Source organism: Thalassophryne amazonica, chromosome 14 (genome assembly GCF_902500255.1).
Source record: "Thalassophryne amazonica chromosome 14, fThaAma1.1, whole genome shotgun sequence".
Classification (NCBI taxonomy): domain Eukaryota; kingdom Metazoa; phylum Chordata; class Actinopteri; order Batrachoidiformes; family Batrachoididae; genus Thalassophryne; species Thalassophryne amazonica.
The window spans coordinates 30,178,637-30,199,055 of record NC_047116.1 but is presented as its reverse complement, the minus strand read 5'-3'; the positions used below and the strand labels follow the sequence as shown (position 1 = coordinate 30,199,055).

Here is a 20,419-nt window from a genome sequence, read left to right as displayed (position 1 = left end):
GTATATCTTACACTATGAGTATATCTTGCATATATATATATATATATATATATATATATATATATATATATATATATATATAAACTTACCTGTGAAGACCGTCGTATGTTGCAGTTTCAATGTAGTCATATCGACTGTCCACCCAGTAGATACGCTTTGCTTCGATGTCCAGTGTGATACCAGCTGGCCAGCCCAGTTTGTTCCCAATGATTCCATAGCGATTGGAGCCATCCATAAAGGCTCGCTCCAGTCCTGGTTGGCCATTCAGTGCCTCCCAGTCTGAGAAGAACATATACCTGGGAAAGGGGAATAGAAAAATTCAGTCAGTGTTGAGGTGTTGTTTGTTACAACGTAACAGAGGTTTTCTGATTCCACAACATCGCATTATTTCACACAATTCCGTGATAAAACACAAATGTCTTATTATAGAATTGTATGTAAAATTAAACAAAGCAGCTGATGTTTAGACATCTGTTTCTCCTTCCTCCTTAAACTATAATATTGGATTACAATGGGGGGGGGGGGGGGCGGTCATCACTTACATTGCGCCTCACTAATCCAACTGGAACAATCTGCTAATCTTACACACACACTCATTATTTTACACCAATGAAGCATGACATACTGTATGAAGGGATTGGGAATGAGCAGCTAAATGATAATTAAGAGATGTACTTACCCAACAGTGGGGTCCACCGCCAGTCCTCTTGGGTTTCCCAGATTTTCAGTGATGAGTGTGACGCGATTACCTCCATCAAAGTCTGCCATGTCAATCCGGTTGACGCTGGCCTCCACCACATACAGTTTATTGTTCACCCAATCCACGGCCAAGTTCTCAGGATAGTCAACTGATACATTTAAAACCACCTGCATGTTGGAGCCATCCATGTTCACAGAAAACACCTGCCCACAAAAGATAGCATTGTTGTCAAGAAATTAGCTCTTGAGTAGTCGGTTTTTAAAAACAGGCAAACTAAAAGATGGTTTAGGGCCCCTTCACACATAGGACAAATAAATACAAATCAGGGCGAATCATGGTGGAACAGCTTGTATGAGCAAACCACGAAAACATCAAGCCGACAGGCAGGCATGCACGATGCTGCTGCGATGGTTACCACTGAGCTACCATCGTTGTCCTGTAAAAGGTGTGGGAAAATGCACACACCATATGAAAACACCACATTTTATTGAATTCCTCTTATCAAGCAGGCAATACAAGTATCCAAGATCCTTCTGTTCCTCTGTAGATGGCCAATGGTCAGAGACGTACAATCATGAAATGACATGAATGAGAAGCAGGGTGCTCTTATGATGTCCACAGCTGCTGGTGGCATGTCCACCCGGCCCCGTGCGTGTGTCCGGCCCGACACGTGTCTTGTGGACGGCGCGCCCCAGGGCAGACACGTGTCACGTGGAACAGAGCTCACATGGGTGACATGACATTCAGATCGCCCGCTTCGTGTTATGATCTGACGGTCTGTTTCACCTGTTTCCACCTCTCTCATCGTTTTTCATTGCGAGGAAATGGTGGAATGATTTGGGCTTTGTTCCATCAGAAACTGGTAGAGACAGGCAGCCGGAAACCATTCGGAAAATTCACATGGCTTTCGGTGAAAATTTTATGGAGAGAGATTAAGGAGTGTTACTACCGCTTTAAGGACGGCCCACAATGGCGCATGGCGCGCCGCGCTCTGAGCCGCGATCGACAGGCTGAAACGACCATTTCATTTCTAAACGGATGGCTGTATGGATCCGGGACCACTGTGTGCAATTTCTCTGGTTATCACAAGAGCTGGACATCAGCCATTTTCCAGCAGATTTCACTTTTAACAAGAGATTTTGTCATGGAAAGCCACGCGGAGGCTTCGCACGTCATGACGGAGCCGCTGATGGAGCGAGACAAAGAACGCCTCCGTTTTGGAGTGTCAGAGGACAAGTTGGGACATGCCTATCTCGGCTTTCAGTGGCTTACCAGTCGAGTGAGTATAAGAGAAATTGTGGAGAGCTGGGCATGTCCCAACTTGTCCTCTGACACTCAATAAGCAACATTTACAGTAGTCAGACAGTTATAATAATATCTAATATAATGTACAAATGTACAGAATGAACAGATAATGGCAGAAAACTACAGATCATATGGTTTGGGCACAACATTTCAATACAATAAATATAAATTGGCACATGTTGTTGTTGTGTTTTACATGGAGCTGCAGTTCTCAGCAACTCAAACTCATTTGTAACTAGACCCAGATCACTAAAGAGCAGGATTTTCAACTGACCTGTTTAAAGCGAAACCAAAGATGTGGAAATAGCTTGGTAGTTTAACCTTTCTGGTTACATTCACATGCCCTGTTTGCACTCTCCCTAGTTTTAATCTGTTGACATGCTGCCATGGAGGTGGCTGAGATGCCCAGTCAAAGCTACGTGCCAGCATTCAGACCAATGGCTCCTGTTCAAACCACTGAGAAGCCAAGCCATTGCCTGAACAAAGACTTCTCAGCTGGCCAAAGAATTTATATAGATGAACAGTTCCACTGAAAACAAATACGGGCTGATTACTTTGAGGGAGATCGAGTTACAAAAATTGCACACAGGTATGTGAGCATCATACCAGTATATCAGACAGGTTTCAAGATTACCCCAATTGGATAACATTCCTCATCTACTTCCCCTTCATAATGACCTAGCCACAAAGGAGCCCTTCCTTTATTATAGTATCAACATTTCTGATATTTTAAAAGATAGCAAAAACAGTTCTAACTTGGCGAAGCCTTACAGGTCAAATATTCCCTCAAACAAGCACCTGGTCTATTCGCCGTAAAATGTAACTCTGGTGTAACGTCTCAATTACAGATAGATATAAAAGATTAGAAAAACATTTGGTGTGGGAAACTGTAAAATAAGTAAATCAATAATATTTTCCCACAAGGAACACATAACTGTAAGTTAAGTGATCATTGTATGTATTATATGCAATTGTATGTAAATTACCTGACGGTCTCAAACCTCATAGATTTCTTATGTTCGGAATTCAGGACTCACATAGGACATTTTCTCAGCATTTGTCAGGTCTAGCACACATAACAGAAATGTTCTCACAAACTCATGGCAACAAAAAGCACACAGCACACTGCAGTTCAGATTACTGTGTGGACCAGGTTAGGTTAGATTAAATTAGAGTTAGGGTAAAGATTGGGACTTTAACGGTGATAAAATGTTCCAAAGAACTGTTTGGGATATCAGTAAGCAAGCAAGTAACTTCTATTTATATCCCTCATTAGTTACTCTGTCCACAGTGCTGTTTTGGATTTTTGTACAGCAATGTACAAAGGACAAATCAAATCAATTCAAATCAAATCAATTTTATTTATATAGCGCCAAATCACAACAAACAGCTGCCCCAAGGCACTTTATATTGTAAGGCAAGGCCATACAATAATTACGGAAAAACCCCAACGGTCAAAACGACCCCCTGTGAGCAAGCACTTGGCGACAGTGGGAAGGAAAAACTCCCTTTTAACAGGAAGAAACCTCCAGCAGAACCGGGCTTAGGGAGGGGCAGTCTTCTGCTGGGACTGGTTGGGGCTGAGGGAGAGAACCAGGAAAAAGACATGCTGTGGAAGAGAGCAGAGATCAATCACTAATGATTAAATGCAGAGTGGTGCATACAGAGCAAAAAGAGAAAGAAACACTCAGTGCATCATGGGAACCCCCCAGCAGTCTAAGTCTATAGCAGCATAACTAAGGGATGGTTCAGGGTCACCTGATCCAGCCCTAACTATAAGCTTTCGCAAAAAGGAAGGTTTTAAGCCTAATCTTAAAAGTAGAGAGGGTGTCTGTCTCCCTGATCTGAATTGGGAGCTGGTTCCAGAGGAGAGGAGCCTGAAAGCTGAAGGCTCTGCCTCCCGTTCTACTCTTACAAACCCTAGGAACTACAAGTAAGCCTGCAGTCTGAGAGCGAAGCGCTCTATTGGGGTGATATGGTACTAAGAGGTCCCTAAGATAAGATGGGACCTGATTATTCAAAACCTTATAAGTAAGAAGAAGAATTTTAAATTCTATTCTAGAATTAAAAGGAAGCCAATGAAGAGAGGCCAATATGGGTGAGATATGCTCTCTCCTTCTAGTCCCTGTCAGTACTCTAGCTGCAGCATTTTGAATTAACTGAAGGCTTTTCAGGGAACTTTTAGGACAACCTGATAATAATGAATTACAATTGTCCAGCCTAGAGGAAATAAATGCATGAATTAGTTTTTCAGCATCACTCTGAGATAAGACCTTTCTAATTTTAGAGATATTGCTCAAATGCAAAAAAGCAGTCCTACATATTTGTTTAATATGCGCATTGAATGACATATCCTGATCAAAAATGACTCCAAGATTTCTCACAGTATTACTAGAGGTCAGGGTAATGCCATCCAGAGTAAGGATCTTGTTAGACACCATGTTTCTAAGATTTGTGGGGCCAAGTACAATAACTTCAGTTTTATCTGAGTTTAAAAGCAGGAAATTAGAGGTCATCCATGTCTTTATGTCTGTAAGACAATCCTGCAGTTTAGCTAATTGGTGTGTGTCCTCTGGTTTCATGGATAGATAAAGCTGGGTATCATCTGCGTAACAATGAAAATTTAAGCAATGCTGTCTAATAATACTGCCTAAGGGAAACATGTATAATGTGAATAAAATTGGTCCTAGCACAGAACCTTGTGGAACTCCATAATTAACCTTAGTCTGTGAAGAAGATTCCCCATTTACATGAACAAATTGTAATCTATTAGATAAATATAATTCAAACCACTGCAGCACAGTGCCTTTAATACCTATGGCATGCTCTAATCTCTGTAATAAAATTTTATGGTCAACAGTATCAAAAGCAGCACTGAGGTCTAACAGAACAAGCACAGAGATGAGTCCACTGTCTGAGGCCATAAGAAGATCATTTGTAACCTTCACTAATGCTGTTTCTGTACTATGATGGATTCTAAAACCTGACTGAAATTCTTCAAATAGACCATTCCTCTGCAGATGATCAGTTAGCTGTTTTACAACTACCCTTTCAAGAATTTTTGAGAGAAAAGGAAGGTTGGAGATTGGCCTATAATTAGCTAAGATAGCTGGGTCAAGTGATGGCTTTTTAAGTAATGGTTTAATTACTGCCACCTTAAAAGCCTGTGGTACATAGCCAACTAATAAAGATAGATTGATCATATTTAAGATCGAAGCATTAATTAATGGTAGGGCTTCCTTGAGCAGCCTGGTAGGAATGGGGTCTAATAGACATGTTGATGGTTTGGAGGAAGTAACTAATGAAAATAATTGTTACCTTTTTGGCTTATTCATTGTCCGTTGTCCAACAGCTGTCACTTCTTCTGGGTCTGGCGCCCTCTCGTGCTTGGAGCCCGCACTCCAAGCAGGGCGCCCTCTGGTGGTGGTGGGCCAGCAGTACCTCCTCTTCAGCGGCCCACACAACAAATTCAGACAGAACAATCGGAGAGAAAGAGTCTAACCAAATACCGGCATCACTGAAAGCAGCCAAAGATAACGATATGTCTTTGGGATGGTTATGAGTAATTTTTTCTCTAATAGTTAGAATTTTATTAGCAAAGAAAGTCATGAAGTCATTACTAGTTAAAGTTAAAGGAATACTCGGCTCAATAGAGCTCTGACTCTGTCAGCCTGGCTACAGTGCTGAAAAGAAACCTGGGGTTGTTCTTATTTTCTTCAATTAGTGATGAGTAGTAAGATGTCCTAGCTTTACGGAGGGCTTTTTTATAGAGCAACAGACTCTTTTTCCAGGCTAAGTGAAGATCTTCTAAATTAGTGAGACGCCATTTCCTCTCCAACTTATGGGTTATCTGCTTTAAGCTGCGAGTTTGTGAGTTATACCACAGAGTCAGGCACTTCTGATTTAAGGCTCTCTTTTTCAGAGGAGCTACAGCATCCAAAGTTGTCTTCAATGAGGATGTAAAACTATTGACGAGATACTCTATCTCACTCACAGAGTTTAGGTAGCTACTCTGCACTGTGTTGGTATATGGCATTAGAGAACATAAAGAAGGAATCATATCCTTAAACCTAGTTACAGCGCTTTCTGAAAGACTTCTAGTGTAATGAAACTTATTCCACACTGCTGGGTAGTCCATCAGAGTAAATGTAAATGTTATTAAGAAATGATCAGACAGAAGGGAGTTTTCAGGGAATACTGTTAAGTCTTCCATTTCCATACCATAAGTCAGAACAAGATCTAAGATATGATTAAAGTGGTGGGTGGACTCATTTACATTTTGAGGAAAGCCAATTGAGTCTAATAATAGATTAAATGCAGTGTTGAGGCTGTCATTCTCAGCATCTGTGTGGATGTTAAAATCGCCCACTATAATTATCTTATCTGAGCTAAGCACTAAGTCAGACAAAAGGTCTGAAAATTCACAGAGAAACTCACAGTAACGACCAGGTGGACGATAGATAATAACAAATAAAATTGGTTTTTGGGACTTCCAATTTGGATGGACAAGACTAAGAGTCAAGCTTTCAAATGAATTAAAGCTCTGTCTGGGTTTTAGATTAATTAATAAGCTGGAATGGAAGATTGCTGCTAATCCTCCGCCTCGGCCCGTGCTACGAGCGTTCTGGCAGTTAGTGTGACTCGGGGGTGTTGACTCATTTAAACTGGACAGAAGACATTCTGTGTTTTGTTAATACCCAGAGTGTAACATGTCACTATGCAATGGTGCAAGTGCACAACATCTTTGCAACAGTTCCGGTTTACATTTCTCTCTCTGTGGATTCACATTTTCAATGCTAATATTTCAGATCTTTTAGGAACACGGCTATGCTGTGATCACCAAAGCATAGCAGACTGTAAGCAAGACAAATTGCAACTGTTAGCAACGTTTGTTCAGTGTATTTTTGTTCAGATACACATGGAAAGCAAATAAATAATCTGGAATAAAGAGCATGCACCAAACCGTAACTCTTCCAGTGATTTTGCATGCATGCACTGTTGTTTAGCAATATGTTCAAGGGTAATGGCAAAAGAATGAATTAAAAACATCAGTAAAATGTTACTATGTCATTAATACAGATTTGTTTTTATTTTTTACATTTGTCGCCTGCTCTTGAGGCTAAATAATGTTTGTGAACTGATATTTTCTGAGCAAAGAAAAACTCATACTGTAGATTCTGGGTCACAATGCAGCAGTTATATGACTGTCATCGTGACGGCCCTGCACCATCATGGAAAGAGATATCATAAACCAAATCAAACGGTCATTGACAATTATGTTGGTCAGTCCAGCACCAATCGAGATTGACTGAGTATTGAATCAATCAATATCACTGAAAAAGATCTTTCCTACAGTTAAATAACCACCACCAAAAGAAATTACCTTGTTCTGAATGGTGTCAGTCCAGAAGATTTTATGGAGATCATAGTGGAAGTCCACTCCCATCACAACGCCTCTGTTTTGCGAATGGATCAAAGTCTGTAGGCTGTGGCCATGGATGTCACCGATCACCAAGTCTCTACCGTTAGAAAACACCAAGGAAGGGACTCCAGCTGGAAAGTAATGAAATACAATGAGTCTGAAATATTGTGAGATTTGATTTTAGAACCATAGACTGGTCATCTATGAGGCCCTAAATCAATTTTATAGCATTTGAGCAAAGAAAAAAAAAAAAAAAATCAGGAGGAAAAGCTCAACTGAACAAATACAAATATGATACCCAATTCATGTAACCTTATGGAACCTTTTTAAAAACAAAAAAATCATTACTTTACTAAACTATGGGCTCAGGTTAATGGCAAAGAAGTCAAAGGCAGCTAAGTATAAAGTACCATTTGTTGAATGAAAGAAAGGCAGTCAAACTCAAGTGTGAATGTACTGTATGTTAAACTATTTCTTCACATTGGGTAAAAACCTGACACTCACTTGAGACATTAGCTCTGCAGTATCTGTGCTGCTCCAAGATGTAGCCCTCTCGACAGCCGCAGCGATGGCTGCCTATCCGGTCTTCACACAGCTGGTCACAAACGCCCCACATGGAACAGTCATCAAAGTCTTCAGCATGAAATCACATTCAAAGGCAAACAAGGATCAAATTCTGGTTCACTCTCTTTGCGTATACATTCATCATCAAGGATCACATCACCATGTTTTGAATATGGGTGCACATACCTCTTTCAAACGTATATGCATTCAATTGGAAGTTGTGTTTTCATGTTAGATCTTTGATGTGTTTCTCCAACTTGTATCTTTTTTCACTTTGATCAAAGTTATTTGACATTAATTAATTACAATTTTAGATCACGCCCTTCATATCATGAAAGGATCACTTTTAGAGTTAATTTAAGAGTTACTTCATTCTCCCTACAGCATATACAATTTTTTTTTTATCCCAAATGGATTGCTTCATCAACATCCATTCTTTTTTCTGTCAGACGAACTTCTGTTCCCATTCTTTAGTCATTGACAGCCACCTTTTTTATATGTGTCTATGAGAAAGTCGTGCAACTTTATCTGATTCTGCAAGAGCATGACCATGAAGGCTTGGAGAAGAAGTGACGTCAGGTTAGCATTCTCAGCAGGACAGCTGTAGTGTGGTTGTGTTGCAAGGTATGTATTTATTATTTCTTGAGCAGTTTGGTTTGACATATTTTTAACGCTGATTGTGCCAGTTACAGCACAACCGTAAGTACAGCTGACTGTAAATCTCTTCAAAATAAGGAAAATAATAATAATGCACCCCAGACAGTGGCTCAGAGGTAACTATATACCACAGAGACAATTGAGGAAATGATGGTCACTTGTGTTTAGTTAACGGGTTTCAGCTGAATATAGTAGAAAATTATAGTTAAAGTTAAAGTTATAGAAAGTCTGTATCAATACAACGCCTACTCCATCAAGACAAAATATGAGTGAGTCAGGAAATGTATACAAGTAACTAAATATTTCTTTGATTATTTTTCAATTTTGATGAAGAAATGGAAAGATTAGCACAGCTGTAACTCTGTTAAGGTGCCTTGACCCTTGCATGCATTTTTGCTCCGCACTCTCACGCACTTCGTCGTGACAATGTCACCCGCTGTGTTCCCAGCTGGATGGCGCTCTTTGTGCGCTGGACGCTGCGCATATAAAATAATTATTTCATAGCGGATTAATCATTTTCTCTCAGAGTTTGGTTGTTGAAAACACCTCTAATCGCTTTGGGAATCACATACGATCATTCCAGCTGCCACTTTTTTCTCTCTCTCTCATGTGCTTCATGAGGTGGAGAACACATCTGGAACCGTCTAAAAGGTAATGATTTGTAATATTTATATTGCAATAGCCTGGTAAAACAGTTGCATGTTCATTCCTTCTTATGAGTCGCTGTAAAAGTATGTTTATGATAGATTTAACATCTTGTTATAATCGTTCAGTTGAGCTGCGCTGTGATGTGGTGCGCTGACGCAATGACTCACACTCACACGCAGTGTTTTTAAATTGTTTGCTCAATGTTCACATGAAGTTCATGTAATTAATGCGTGACAGAGATTTTGAACATTCTAAATTGTGCAGTAAAGTTGCTGAAATATACCTATGCATGAGCGGCTATTATTGCTGCTGACAATGTATCCAGACGGACACGAGCAGGTTCCTCCCATAGGGGATGCATGACAATGATGTTCACAGCTTAGAGAGGCACATTTCCAGATACCTGACCAAAAAAAGATACATCAATTCATTGACAACATAATTTTTGCATATACCACAGCAGGCTGAAATGTTCATAGCTTGACTATTATTATGGTAGAGCTTTTGGGTTCTTTGGGTGCAAGTGCCCTTTAGGTGATAAGCTGTAGGAGGCATGGTCAGTACTGATGTCACACTGAGAGGATGGTGGCTCTGGCTCATTAAGCTGCTAGAAGAAGCACCTACTGCCAGGAGAAGCACCTGGGTGAGGTCTGAGTTTGATTTGGAGGACACACCATGAGAAAGATGTTGCAAGTGAAACATTATTTTAGACTGCAGGTGATTTTTTTTGCCTGTTGATCACGGTAATTTTATGTGGTGAGCGAACTCAAAGACTCAAAAGACTGACAAGACTAAGCAGACTAATCAGAGTTTTTTGGTTTTAACCTCTGAACTGAACACTACTAACAAATAACAAGGTAGCCAAAATGTCCAATGGCGCAACATCGGAGTCATTATCAGCAAGGTCGCCTGGTCTGCTTGAGCTGAATAACCAAAATGGTGACCTGGTGATACAAGCCCTACAACACGCCTTCATTAAAATTAGGGAAGGTTAAATTCACGCAGGTAAGATTAGGTCACATTTTCAAGTCTAATGCATTGCAAAGATGGAGACAGTAGAACACAGCCCTTGCAGGAGGTCGAAATTTCCCAGTCACCCCCCCCCCCCCCCCCCCACACACACACAGATGATGCTAACAACAACTGACTACACTGTGCTACGAAAGTAAATTAAAACAGTAATTAACTTCTGTGCCATCTGTCCTCTTCCATGAAGTATTTTTGGTGGATCAAATATTTTATAGCACTCTGTACTACAAAAGGCACCTGGAGGCATCTAGCTTATTTTCCAACTTGAGGTGTTTTGTGGAAACTGGAACACATTTATGTTGAGTGTTACATAATTCCCAATGTGACTTCCAACTGCCAAGGTAACTGGAAAGTGGCATAAAATGTTATTTCTGAGCCAGGATAGCATAGCAGTGTAACACTAATGAAACATACAATATCCAGAATTACATCTAATATTTAAAGCTGACCGTGTGTGTGTGTGTGTGTGTGTGTGTGTGTGTGTGTGTGTGTGTGTGTGTGTGTGTGTGTGTGCGTGTGTGCGTGTGTGCGTGTGTGCGTGTGTGTGTGTGTGTGTGTGTGTGTGTGTGTGTGTTCGCTATGAACAGCCACAGCAATTAAGCAATTGACACCAAACTTACTATGGTGACTGGGGGCACCAAGGGGGAGGTCACTGGGGTCCGTAGGTTAAAAGCGTATGTGTGCGAACACACACACACACACACATGCACACACACACGGTCAGCCTTATATATTAAATCATGACCCACTTACTGGAGCCCTTATTTTCGCAGTTCACGTGGTACTCGGGTCAGGTAGCAAGCGTCACACTTTCCTTACTACGTAGTAGTGGCTGGCTAGGGTGCACTTTAATTACAATCCAAACGGGCCAGCATGCGCCGTATGCCAATTATAATGTATCTCTTGTTCACGGGGTGCCAGAGCATTGCAGTGATGTGACATGCTATCTCTTTTTATCATCATTCGAGTCTCATGAATGTCACAAATTGCTCTATGAAAATTAATGATGACAACATACACACAATGCAATGCAACTTACTACACCTTAACTAAAGTGACATGAAATATACAATGACATGGCTAAAATTCTTCTCTTTTGCCTGCTCGTAGAACAGGTAACTCAGGTAGTTGTTAAAATAATAGTATTTATTGTAGTTTACGCTTCAGTTGATTAGAGGTATTGTTTTCTTAATTTACATCTGTATTTAATGTAAGTATTTGCTGAGGAAGCTGACTAAAGAGGTCTTATTTATCCGGAATGTGCCCCACCTCACAAGTCAGTGGTTGCCATGGCAGCTGTCTGTGCATAACTCTGACTTCCAACTGCTTGACCAGCCAACATGTTCTCCTGATTTCACCCCATATACAGTAGTATTCAGAATAATAGTAGTGCAATGTGACTAAAAAGATTAATCCAGGTTTTGAGTATATTTCTTATTGTTACATGCGAAACAAGGTACCAGTAGATTCACTAGATTCTCACAAAACCAACAAGACCAAGCATTCATGATATGCACACTCTTAAGGCTATGAAATTGGGCTTTTAGTAAAAAAAAAAAAAAGTAGAAAAGGGGGTGTTCACAATAATAGTAGCATCTGCTGTTGACGCTACAAACAAAACTACTATGTTCAAATTGCTTTTTTTTAGCAATCCTGTGAATCACTAAACTAGTATTTAGTTGTATAACCACAGTTTTTCATGATTTCTTCACATTTGCGAGGCATTAATTTTGTTGGTTTGGAACCACATTTTGCTCATTTACTAGTGTGCTTGGGATTATTGTCTTGTTGTAACACCCATTTCAAGGGCATATCCTCTTCAGCATAAGGCAACATGACCTCTTCAAGTATTTTGACATATCCAAACTGATCCATGATACCTGGTATGCGATATATAGGCCCAACACCATAGTAGGAGAAACATGCCCATATCATAATGCTTGCACCACCATGCTTCACTGTCTTCACTGTGAACTGTGGCTTGAATTCAGAGTTTGGGGGTCATCTCACAAACTGTCTGCGGCCCTTGGACCCAAAAAGAACAATTTTACTCTCATCAGTCCACAAAATATTCCTCCATTTCTCTTTAGGCCAGTTGATGTGTTCTTTGGCAAATTGTAACCTCTTCTGCACATGTCTTTTATTTAACAGAGGGACTTTGCAGGGGATTCTTGCAAATAAATTAGCTTCGCACAGGCATCTTCTAACTGTCACAGCACTTACAGGTAACTCCAGACTGTCTTTGATCATCCTGGAGCTGATCAATGGGTGAGCCTTTGCCATTCTGGTTATTCTCCTATCCATTTTGATGGTTGTTTTCCGTTTTGTTCCACGCGTCTCTGTTTTTTTTTTTTTTTTTTCCATTTTAAAGCATTGGAGATCATTGTAGATAAACAGCCTATAATTTTTTGCACCTGCGTATAGGTTTTCCCCTCTCCAATCAACTTTTTAATCAAACTACGCTGTTCTTCTGAACAATGTCTTGAACGTCCCATTTTCCTCAGGCTTTCAAAGAGAAAAGCATGTTCAACAGGTGCTGGCTTCATCCTTAAATAGGGGACACCTGATTCACACCTGTTTGTTCCACAAAACCGACAAACTCACTAACTGAATGCCACACTACTATTATTGTGAACACCCCCTTTTCTACTTTTTTTTTACTAATGGCCCAATTTCATAGCCTTAAGAGTGTGCATATCATGAATGCTTGGTCTTGTTGGACTTGTGAGAATCTACTGAATCTACTGGTACCTTGTTTCCTATGTAACAATAAGAAATATACTCAAAACCTGGATTAATTTTTTTAGTCACATAGCACTACTATTATTCTGAACACTACTGTAAGCTCCATCTTAGTCCATACATTAAAAAAGCAAAGCTTTTCAGCAGGAAGACATATCAGAGTGATGATGGTGACAGACCTGCCGCTGAGCACTTTTTTGATCATGATGAAATCTTCTATGCCAACGGGATCAAAGCACTACAGCATAGTTGGAAAAACTCCATGGATTTCAAAGAGGACAATGTTGAAAAATAATCCACACATGCTCTCATCCCATAAGGGCATCGTGGCTAAACTATGAACTTTTCATCCTACTCTTGTATACTCGTATGTCTGACATGCACTTGACACTAGCCGTGTAGGTACTAACTGCAGTTGTGTCCAGTGGTGGTGTTAGTTTCGTCCTCTCCCTCAGGACAATGAGGCGTTCCATCACACAGCTGAGCCATGGGGATGCAGTGGCCAGAAGATGGACATGCCCATTCACCGGGATAACAGTCACGCTGAACATTATCTAGAAAGAAAAAAGTAATCTTAGGAAAACAAGAAACAAACTGAAAAAGGACAACAAACTCATGTCACTTTGGCAGATGTTAAACAATACTTCAGTATGTGAGGTACTGTATGTACCTTTGACAACCTGCCTTATTTCTTCAAGAATCTGGTACTGATCCTAAGAGATCTGTCACTCAGACTGCATTGTGCAGGAAATTACTGTCACTTTAAGTCGATGGAGAAGAGCGGCGCTTTGAGGGGGTCACATAGGGGCTCCTGGAGCCCATCCTATAAAAACACACAACAGCGTGGAGGAATTCTAAAGCCCTTCAGGGGAGCTGCACGATCTTGTGCCACAAAGAGGCATCTGAATAACATACTTAAAGGAGCACAGGCATAGCTCAGTAAAGAACCTCACTTATCACTTCTAGCTTCCTCTTGTACAATTAACTGACACTGCGTGACTATCTTAGACGTTGTCCTCTCCTCTAATTGGTCTTCTGTGCAGCCTTCTTGAGAAGCACTGTTTCCCACCTTCTCTAGCATTACCTAAGAAAGAGTTATGTGTGCACTCAAGATATTCACATGACTCGCGGTTTTATCTGACCTTGCTAACTGAAACCAACAATTCTCTAATCTGCTCTCCCTGACAATTCCTGTTGCAACAGTTTTCTCACCCGTGCTTCAGTTTCACATTCCTGTATCACAAACGTGTTTTGCACAATGAATTGTTCTCTCAACATATCTACTTAGCAACAGCATGGCAACAGCAGTAAAAGTCACAGCACTTCAACAATGGTGACACAGAAAATGAGAAAAACGTGACAAAACTAGTTCAAACAGCATATCATGAAAATAAACCGCTTGCCTTAGCACAAGTAAGTATAATCATAACCATAATATATCTTCAGGCTCAAGCAACATATTTAGCTTTGAGTGAACGTGAGAGCCGGGGGTAGAAAACTGTCGAGGAGGCTGTTTTAAAAGATTGAGTTCATTCCAGAAGCTATAGACAGCGTTTTAGGTCCTGGAGGAAGGGTGAAACATCTTGTTCGTCTAAACCCACCATAGACACTGGAGATGAATCAACCTCACTCCAGCACAATGTCATTTATGTCCTATTATTGACAGTTAACCCAATATGTGACTACCAGTAATTGATGTCCACATATAGTATCTATACCGCATCCTATTTCATCTGCGTTGTCTTCACAGTCGTCCTCTCCATCACAAAGCCAGACTTGGTGGATGCAGCGGCCACTGGGACAGGTGAAGTAGTTCCCTCTACATGAGGGATATGCTACAGAAGATTGAAGATTAACCAGATTAGTGGTGATGCTTATATGTGAGAAGATATAAGCGATAGCATGGAGGTACATACTGCAGTTTAGTTCATCGCTCCTGTCTCCACAGTCATCATCATGGTCACAGACATAGCGCTGAGGAACGCACGCTCCACTGTGACATGTGAATAGGCCTGTATTGCAGTGTTGTGCTGAAGAAAACAGATTTAGCTAAATTTGGTGATGATGCCAATATTCCCCCCCCCCTTCCCCGTAGAGTTGTTTTACATTGGCTACAACTTCTACAAAAATCAAGTGTCTTCTTACTGCAGTTTGCCTCATCAGAGCCGTCGCGGCAGTCCAATATGTGGTCACACCGCTGAGTCCAGTTGTAGCAAGCTCCATTAGCACACCTCAGCTGTGTACACTCAGGGTAATCTAAAAGATTAAATAAACATTACCGTAACATTGTGCAGCCAAACTGGTTTGACAACTGTGCAATTTGTAAGTAAAAAAGCCAGATGAATAGAAGGAACAAGAGACCCGACCTGACCAAGGCAGCAACACCCAAAACGTTCTTTATGCAATTGCATGATTACTAAAATGCGCTTTGCTGAGTCTACCATGTCGGCACAATAATGGCATAGAACCTGAACCTCATCTTGACTAATCCACCAAGGAATCTGCAATCAACTTCTGACAACAAGAAGCATATTGTGGCCCAATCTGTCAATCAGCGAGCCTCTTAATCTTAACAAATTGATTAAAATGCCACAGGAGGCTCAGACTTTTTTTTTTGTAATTTTTGTAAGGTTTTTTTTTTGTTTTTTTTTTTTTAAGGAAGCATTCTAAAGCAGACTTACGGCAGTCTCGCTCATCAGACCCGTCTGAGCAGTCCAATAACCTGTCGCATCGGTATTCTCCGGGGATACAGGCCCCGTTACTGCAGCTGAACTGGGTACTGGTACACATCCGTACAGCTGGGCACAGATTGGAGAGAAAATCATACATATATAAAACTGTCTTATTTATGTGAAATGTGGGTAACAATAGAGACATTCTTCAGCACTGTTATAAGGCATAAAAATATTAATCTACTAGTAATATTTCATCATGCAGATCCATCTCACATCGGCTGTGGCAACCCTGAGTGAAAACAAATGGACAAGCTGCAGGAACTTACTTATTTATTAGAACAAACAATGAATGAGTCTTTTCAATAAACAGATTTTTCAGATCTTGAAAACTGTAGGAATAATAATATATCACAACAAGAGAAAAGGTGCTTTTCAGCAGAGTTGTTCTTCAAGTCTTGAATGTGAATAATAAGGACATATTGGAAAATCTACTGAAAACCATTTTCAACACATTGTAATTAGGGAATAACCCTGTTGTGTCTGATGATTTGCGGAAGTTAATGCTGGATTTTACAGTCGCAAATTACGGTCACCGGTAAAACGGCTATTTGCAATCGTAATCCAGCATTAACATCCGCAAATTATCAGACACAAGGGGGTTACTCCCATTCTAATCCAATTCCAATGTTTGCACGGTTTAAGTAATTCATTCGGCGAATCATTGTGAAAGGGTGTGGTCGACTCTTCAAAGCTTACTGTTGCAACAGCGTCTTCATGCCAAACTGGAAATTCTGTGAGCAGACCCACAGATTTCTTCATCTTGTCAACTGCACTGAGTTAAATCCAAGGTAAATCCATCAATCAATCCAGTTAAATCCATTAAATCTATGCATTTCGGGATCGTCATCGCTGGACTCGTTTCTGTCACTGTGCCATTGTTGACACCTGCGCAGCAATGCAGTCATGGGGCAGAGTAACACATCAAATGTGAAGTGGTATTAATATTTTGCCACTGTCCATGAGATATTTTATGGTATGTAATCTCACAGAATTAACCAATCAGATACGCGGAAAAAAATGTACTTGGATTAGAATTACTATTATTATATGGCTGGAAAGCTACGTGCACTCTGATTGGCTGATTACCGGTCTGATATTTTCCCATATCAGACAGGTTACCATGACAACTGGTCCGGAACGTGTATCACTTTCGTTACAAACCAGAAAGCTAAAAACAAGATTAGAAAACCCAAGTCAGACATGAACATACTCCATAAATATCTAAACAGCATTGGAAAAAAAAAACATACACATTGAAAGCTTACCAGCTAACGACCGGACCATCTGTTAGCAAGTTCTTCACGGAAGTGAAGCAAACTAGTAGGGGCTCTAAGCCTGAAAATCGTTCACTTTCTGATAGAAGCGCCAAATTTTGCACACAGATCTGTTTTGATATAAGAAACAGATTTAGGAATAGTTCCATTGTCACGTATGACTGGAACAGTATATTTCAACAATTTTTTCAAAATGGCCGCCTATAAAGTTATAATAGCTCATTTTAGGAGTTATAGAGGAGCTAGGAAGATGATCTTGGTGTCTTTTTCTAGGTTTTTGGGCTCTGTGGTCATATTTGTGCAATCAAAAATGGTCTACATATGACGGCCATCTTGAAAATCCAAGATGGCTGCCATCAGGCAAAAAAATTACAACACTTTTGCTTCAATAATAAATGTAATGACAATTGTGGTGTCCAAGTTTAGTAAGTTGGTCAATATAATATATAATGACTTAAAATAAGCAAGAATTAGTGATCAATGCCATCTTGAAAATCAAATATGGCTGCCAAAACAATTGCAAAATCAAAATGAGTGTTACTTTGTAAGTAATACAAACACAATTACTACTGACACTTTTGATGTTTAGCACAGTAATGTATCCTTACACTAACTGATGACAATTAAAGGTACATCAAATGTATTGTAAGAAATAGCAGCCACATTCAATATGGCTGCCAATGAACCTTGAAAGCTAATTTCAAGAGTTTTGGTCATTCTAGGGAAATGATACTGGTATCGTTGCCCATGTTGCCGATCATTATGGTAAGCTTAAAAGGTGTCTACATGTGGCTTCAATCCTAGAATTTAAGATGGCTGTAAAACTGTTGTGTGGGCCACCAGAAGAGGAGGTACTGCTGGCCCACCACCAGAGGGCGCCCTGCCTGAAGTGCGGGCTTCAGGCACGAGAGGGCGCTGCCGCCTCAGGAACAAGCCGTGGTGACAGCTGTCACCCATCATCCGTGACAGCTGTCACTAATCATCCAATCCACATCTGGAATAAAAGCAGGAAGACACCTCCACCACACTGTCGAGATATCATCTTCTACCAGAGGTAATATCCTCAGCCTTTTTGTGGTATTTTGTAAATCAGTTTATTGTGAGTGTTTGCAGGAGTACTGGTCCTTTTTGTGGAGGCTGTGCAAGACGGCACTCTTTTTCCTCTGAGGGATTGCTGCAACGTATTGAGTGAGAGGTGGAGGTGGAATTCCCACCAGGATTGTTACTGGGTGTTCACACACCCACCCTTGACTGTCTTTGCTTTCTGCCAGCAGTACCAGATCCGACACGCCGTGAAGGTGGCCACCTGGGGACTTCGGGACTTGGCGGCTCCAGTATTCCTCGGGTTCGGTGGCAGTGGAAATCGTGTGGTTCCGGTTCGTTTCCAGACGGGCGTCTCCTATCGTCGAGCCTGCCCACACGACACCTTTATTGATTGACTTTTGCACATTCTGTAATCTGCTGTGTTTGGTTGTGTCATTCACAACAGGAAAGTGTTATAATTTGACTCCTTCCATTGTCCGTTCATTTACGCCCCCTGTTGTGGGTCCGTGTCACTACACTTTCCCAACAGGATATCTCAGCCAGCGTCATGGACTCCGAGGGGCGTCACCAGGCTGTTGAACAACCAATGGGAGAGCAGGGAGCGCAGGCGTCTGCAGGAGGTGTGATTGGTGAGCTACAGCATATTCTCACCGCCTTTACGGCTCGGATGGATCAAATAGCCGAGCAAAACATCCTCCTGAACCGCAGGGTGGAGGCTCTCTCCGCGCAAGTGGCGGCGAGCGCTCAGGGCGCTGCTGCAGCTCCTCCTCCTGCCGACCCTGTGCTGGATATAAATGTTCCAGTGGTGGTTCAACAACCCCTCCCACCATCCCCTGAAGCATACATAAGCCCTCCTGAGCCGTACGGAGGTTGTGTGGAGACGTGCGCGGACTTTCTTATGCAGTGTTCGCTCGTCTTCGCACAACGTCCCGTCATGTACGCGTCAGACGCAAGCAAAATAGCTTATGTGATCACTCTGCTTCGGGGAGAGGCACGCGCTTGGGCTACGGCGCTTTGGGAGCAAAATTCACGGCTCCTTCACACGTACACTGGGTTTGTGAGGGAGTTCAGAACTGTGTTTGATCACCCTAACAGGGGAGAGACCGCTTCAACTGTGCTGCTGTCGATGAGACAGGGACGCCGAAGCGCAGCTGCTTATGCAGTTGACTTCTGCATCGCGGCTGCGAGGTCCGGCTGGAATAACGCTGCGCTCCGCGCCGCCTTTGTAAACGGACTGTCGTCAGTCCTAAAGGAGCACCTAGTGGCCAAGGATGAACCGCGGGAATTAGATGGGCTTATTGATCTCGTTATACAGTTAGACAATCGGTTGGAGGAACGCCGTCAGGAACGAGACGAAGGACGTGGCCGGGCACGCGCCGTCCCTCTTCCTTCCGGGTCCGAGAAAGGTCCGCCCTTCCCACGCTCCCTGGCCTCTACGTCCCGTGGGGCGACAGCTCCCCCTGCTGACGAAGCTATGGACACGAGCAGGGCCACATTTAGACCACCTAATAGACAGAGGAGGTTTCCACGCGGGGCGTGTTTTGTTTGTGGCTCAATGGAGCATCAATTGAGCAATTGCCCCGAACGGTTAAACACCAACGCCCGCCCCTAGAAACTGGGCTTAGGGTGGGCCAAGAAATTCACGTGGGACACACACATATTGCCGCACGGCTCCCAGTTACAATCCTTAGTGGGGATTTAACCCTTCAGGCCCCAGCACTGGTAGACACAGGGTCAGAAGGGAATCTGCTAGACAGCAGATGGGCCAGGGAGGTAGGGCTCCCTCTGGTGGCGCTACCTACACCATTGCAGGTGCCAGCACTAGATGGCACCCTACTCCCTTTAATCACACACAGGACACCACCAGTAACTCTGGTAGTGTCAGGGAATCATAGGGAGGAGATTGAGTTTTTTGTGACTTCTTCTACCTCCCGTGTGATTCTGGGGTTCCCCTGGATGTTGAAACACAATCCCCGGATTGATTGGCCGTCCGGGGTGGTGGTACAGTGGAGCGAAACCTGCCATCGGAGGTGTTTGGGATCCTCGGTTCCTCCCGGTTCCCAGGCGAAGGAGCAGGTCCAAGTACCCCCCAATCTGTCGGCGGTGCTGGTTGAGTACCACGATCTTGCTGACGTTTTTAGCAAGGATCGGGCACTCACTCTCCCCCCGCATCGTCCGTACGATTGTGCCATCGATTTGTTGCCAGGTGTGGAGTTCCCGTCCAGCAGGCTGTACAACCTCCCCCGACCTAAGCGCGAATCAATGGAGACCTACATCCGGGACTCCTTAGCTGCCGGGC

The 20,419-nt window shown here is 42.1% G+C and overlaps 1 protein-coding gene across 4 annotated transcripts in view; it reads right to left on the bottom strand.

Moving 5' to 3' along the window:
• The window catches only part of lrp2a (low density lipoprotein receptor-related protein 2a), a 111,211-nt gene that overhangs the window by 71,404 nt on the left and 19,388 nt on the right, over positions 1-20,419 (bottom strand). For all 4 annotated transcript variants that reach the window (XM_034187279.1, XM_034187280.1, XM_034187281.1 and 1 more), the window contains exons 4-13: positions 15,749-15,865; positions 15,213-15,323; positions 14,984-15,097; positions 14,786-14,902; positions 13,478-13,621; positions 9,580-9,699; positions 7,932-8,060; positions 7,389-7,558; positions 680-903; positions 90-296 (exon numbers count right to left, since the gene is read on the bottom strand). In XM_034187279.1, the coding sequence (XP_034043170.1) occupies positions 90-296; positions 680-903; positions 7,389-7,558; positions 7,932-8,060; positions 9,580-9,699; positions 13,478-13,621; positions 14,786-14,902; positions 14,984-15,097; positions 15,213-15,323; positions 15,749-15,865 (1,453 nt within the window). The remainder of the gene's footprint in view (positions 1-89; positions 297-679; positions 904-7,388; positions 7,559-7,931; positions 8,061-9,579; positions 9,700-13,477; positions 13,622-14,785; positions 14,903-14,983; positions 15,098-15,212; positions 15,324-15,748; positions 15,866-20,419) is intronic.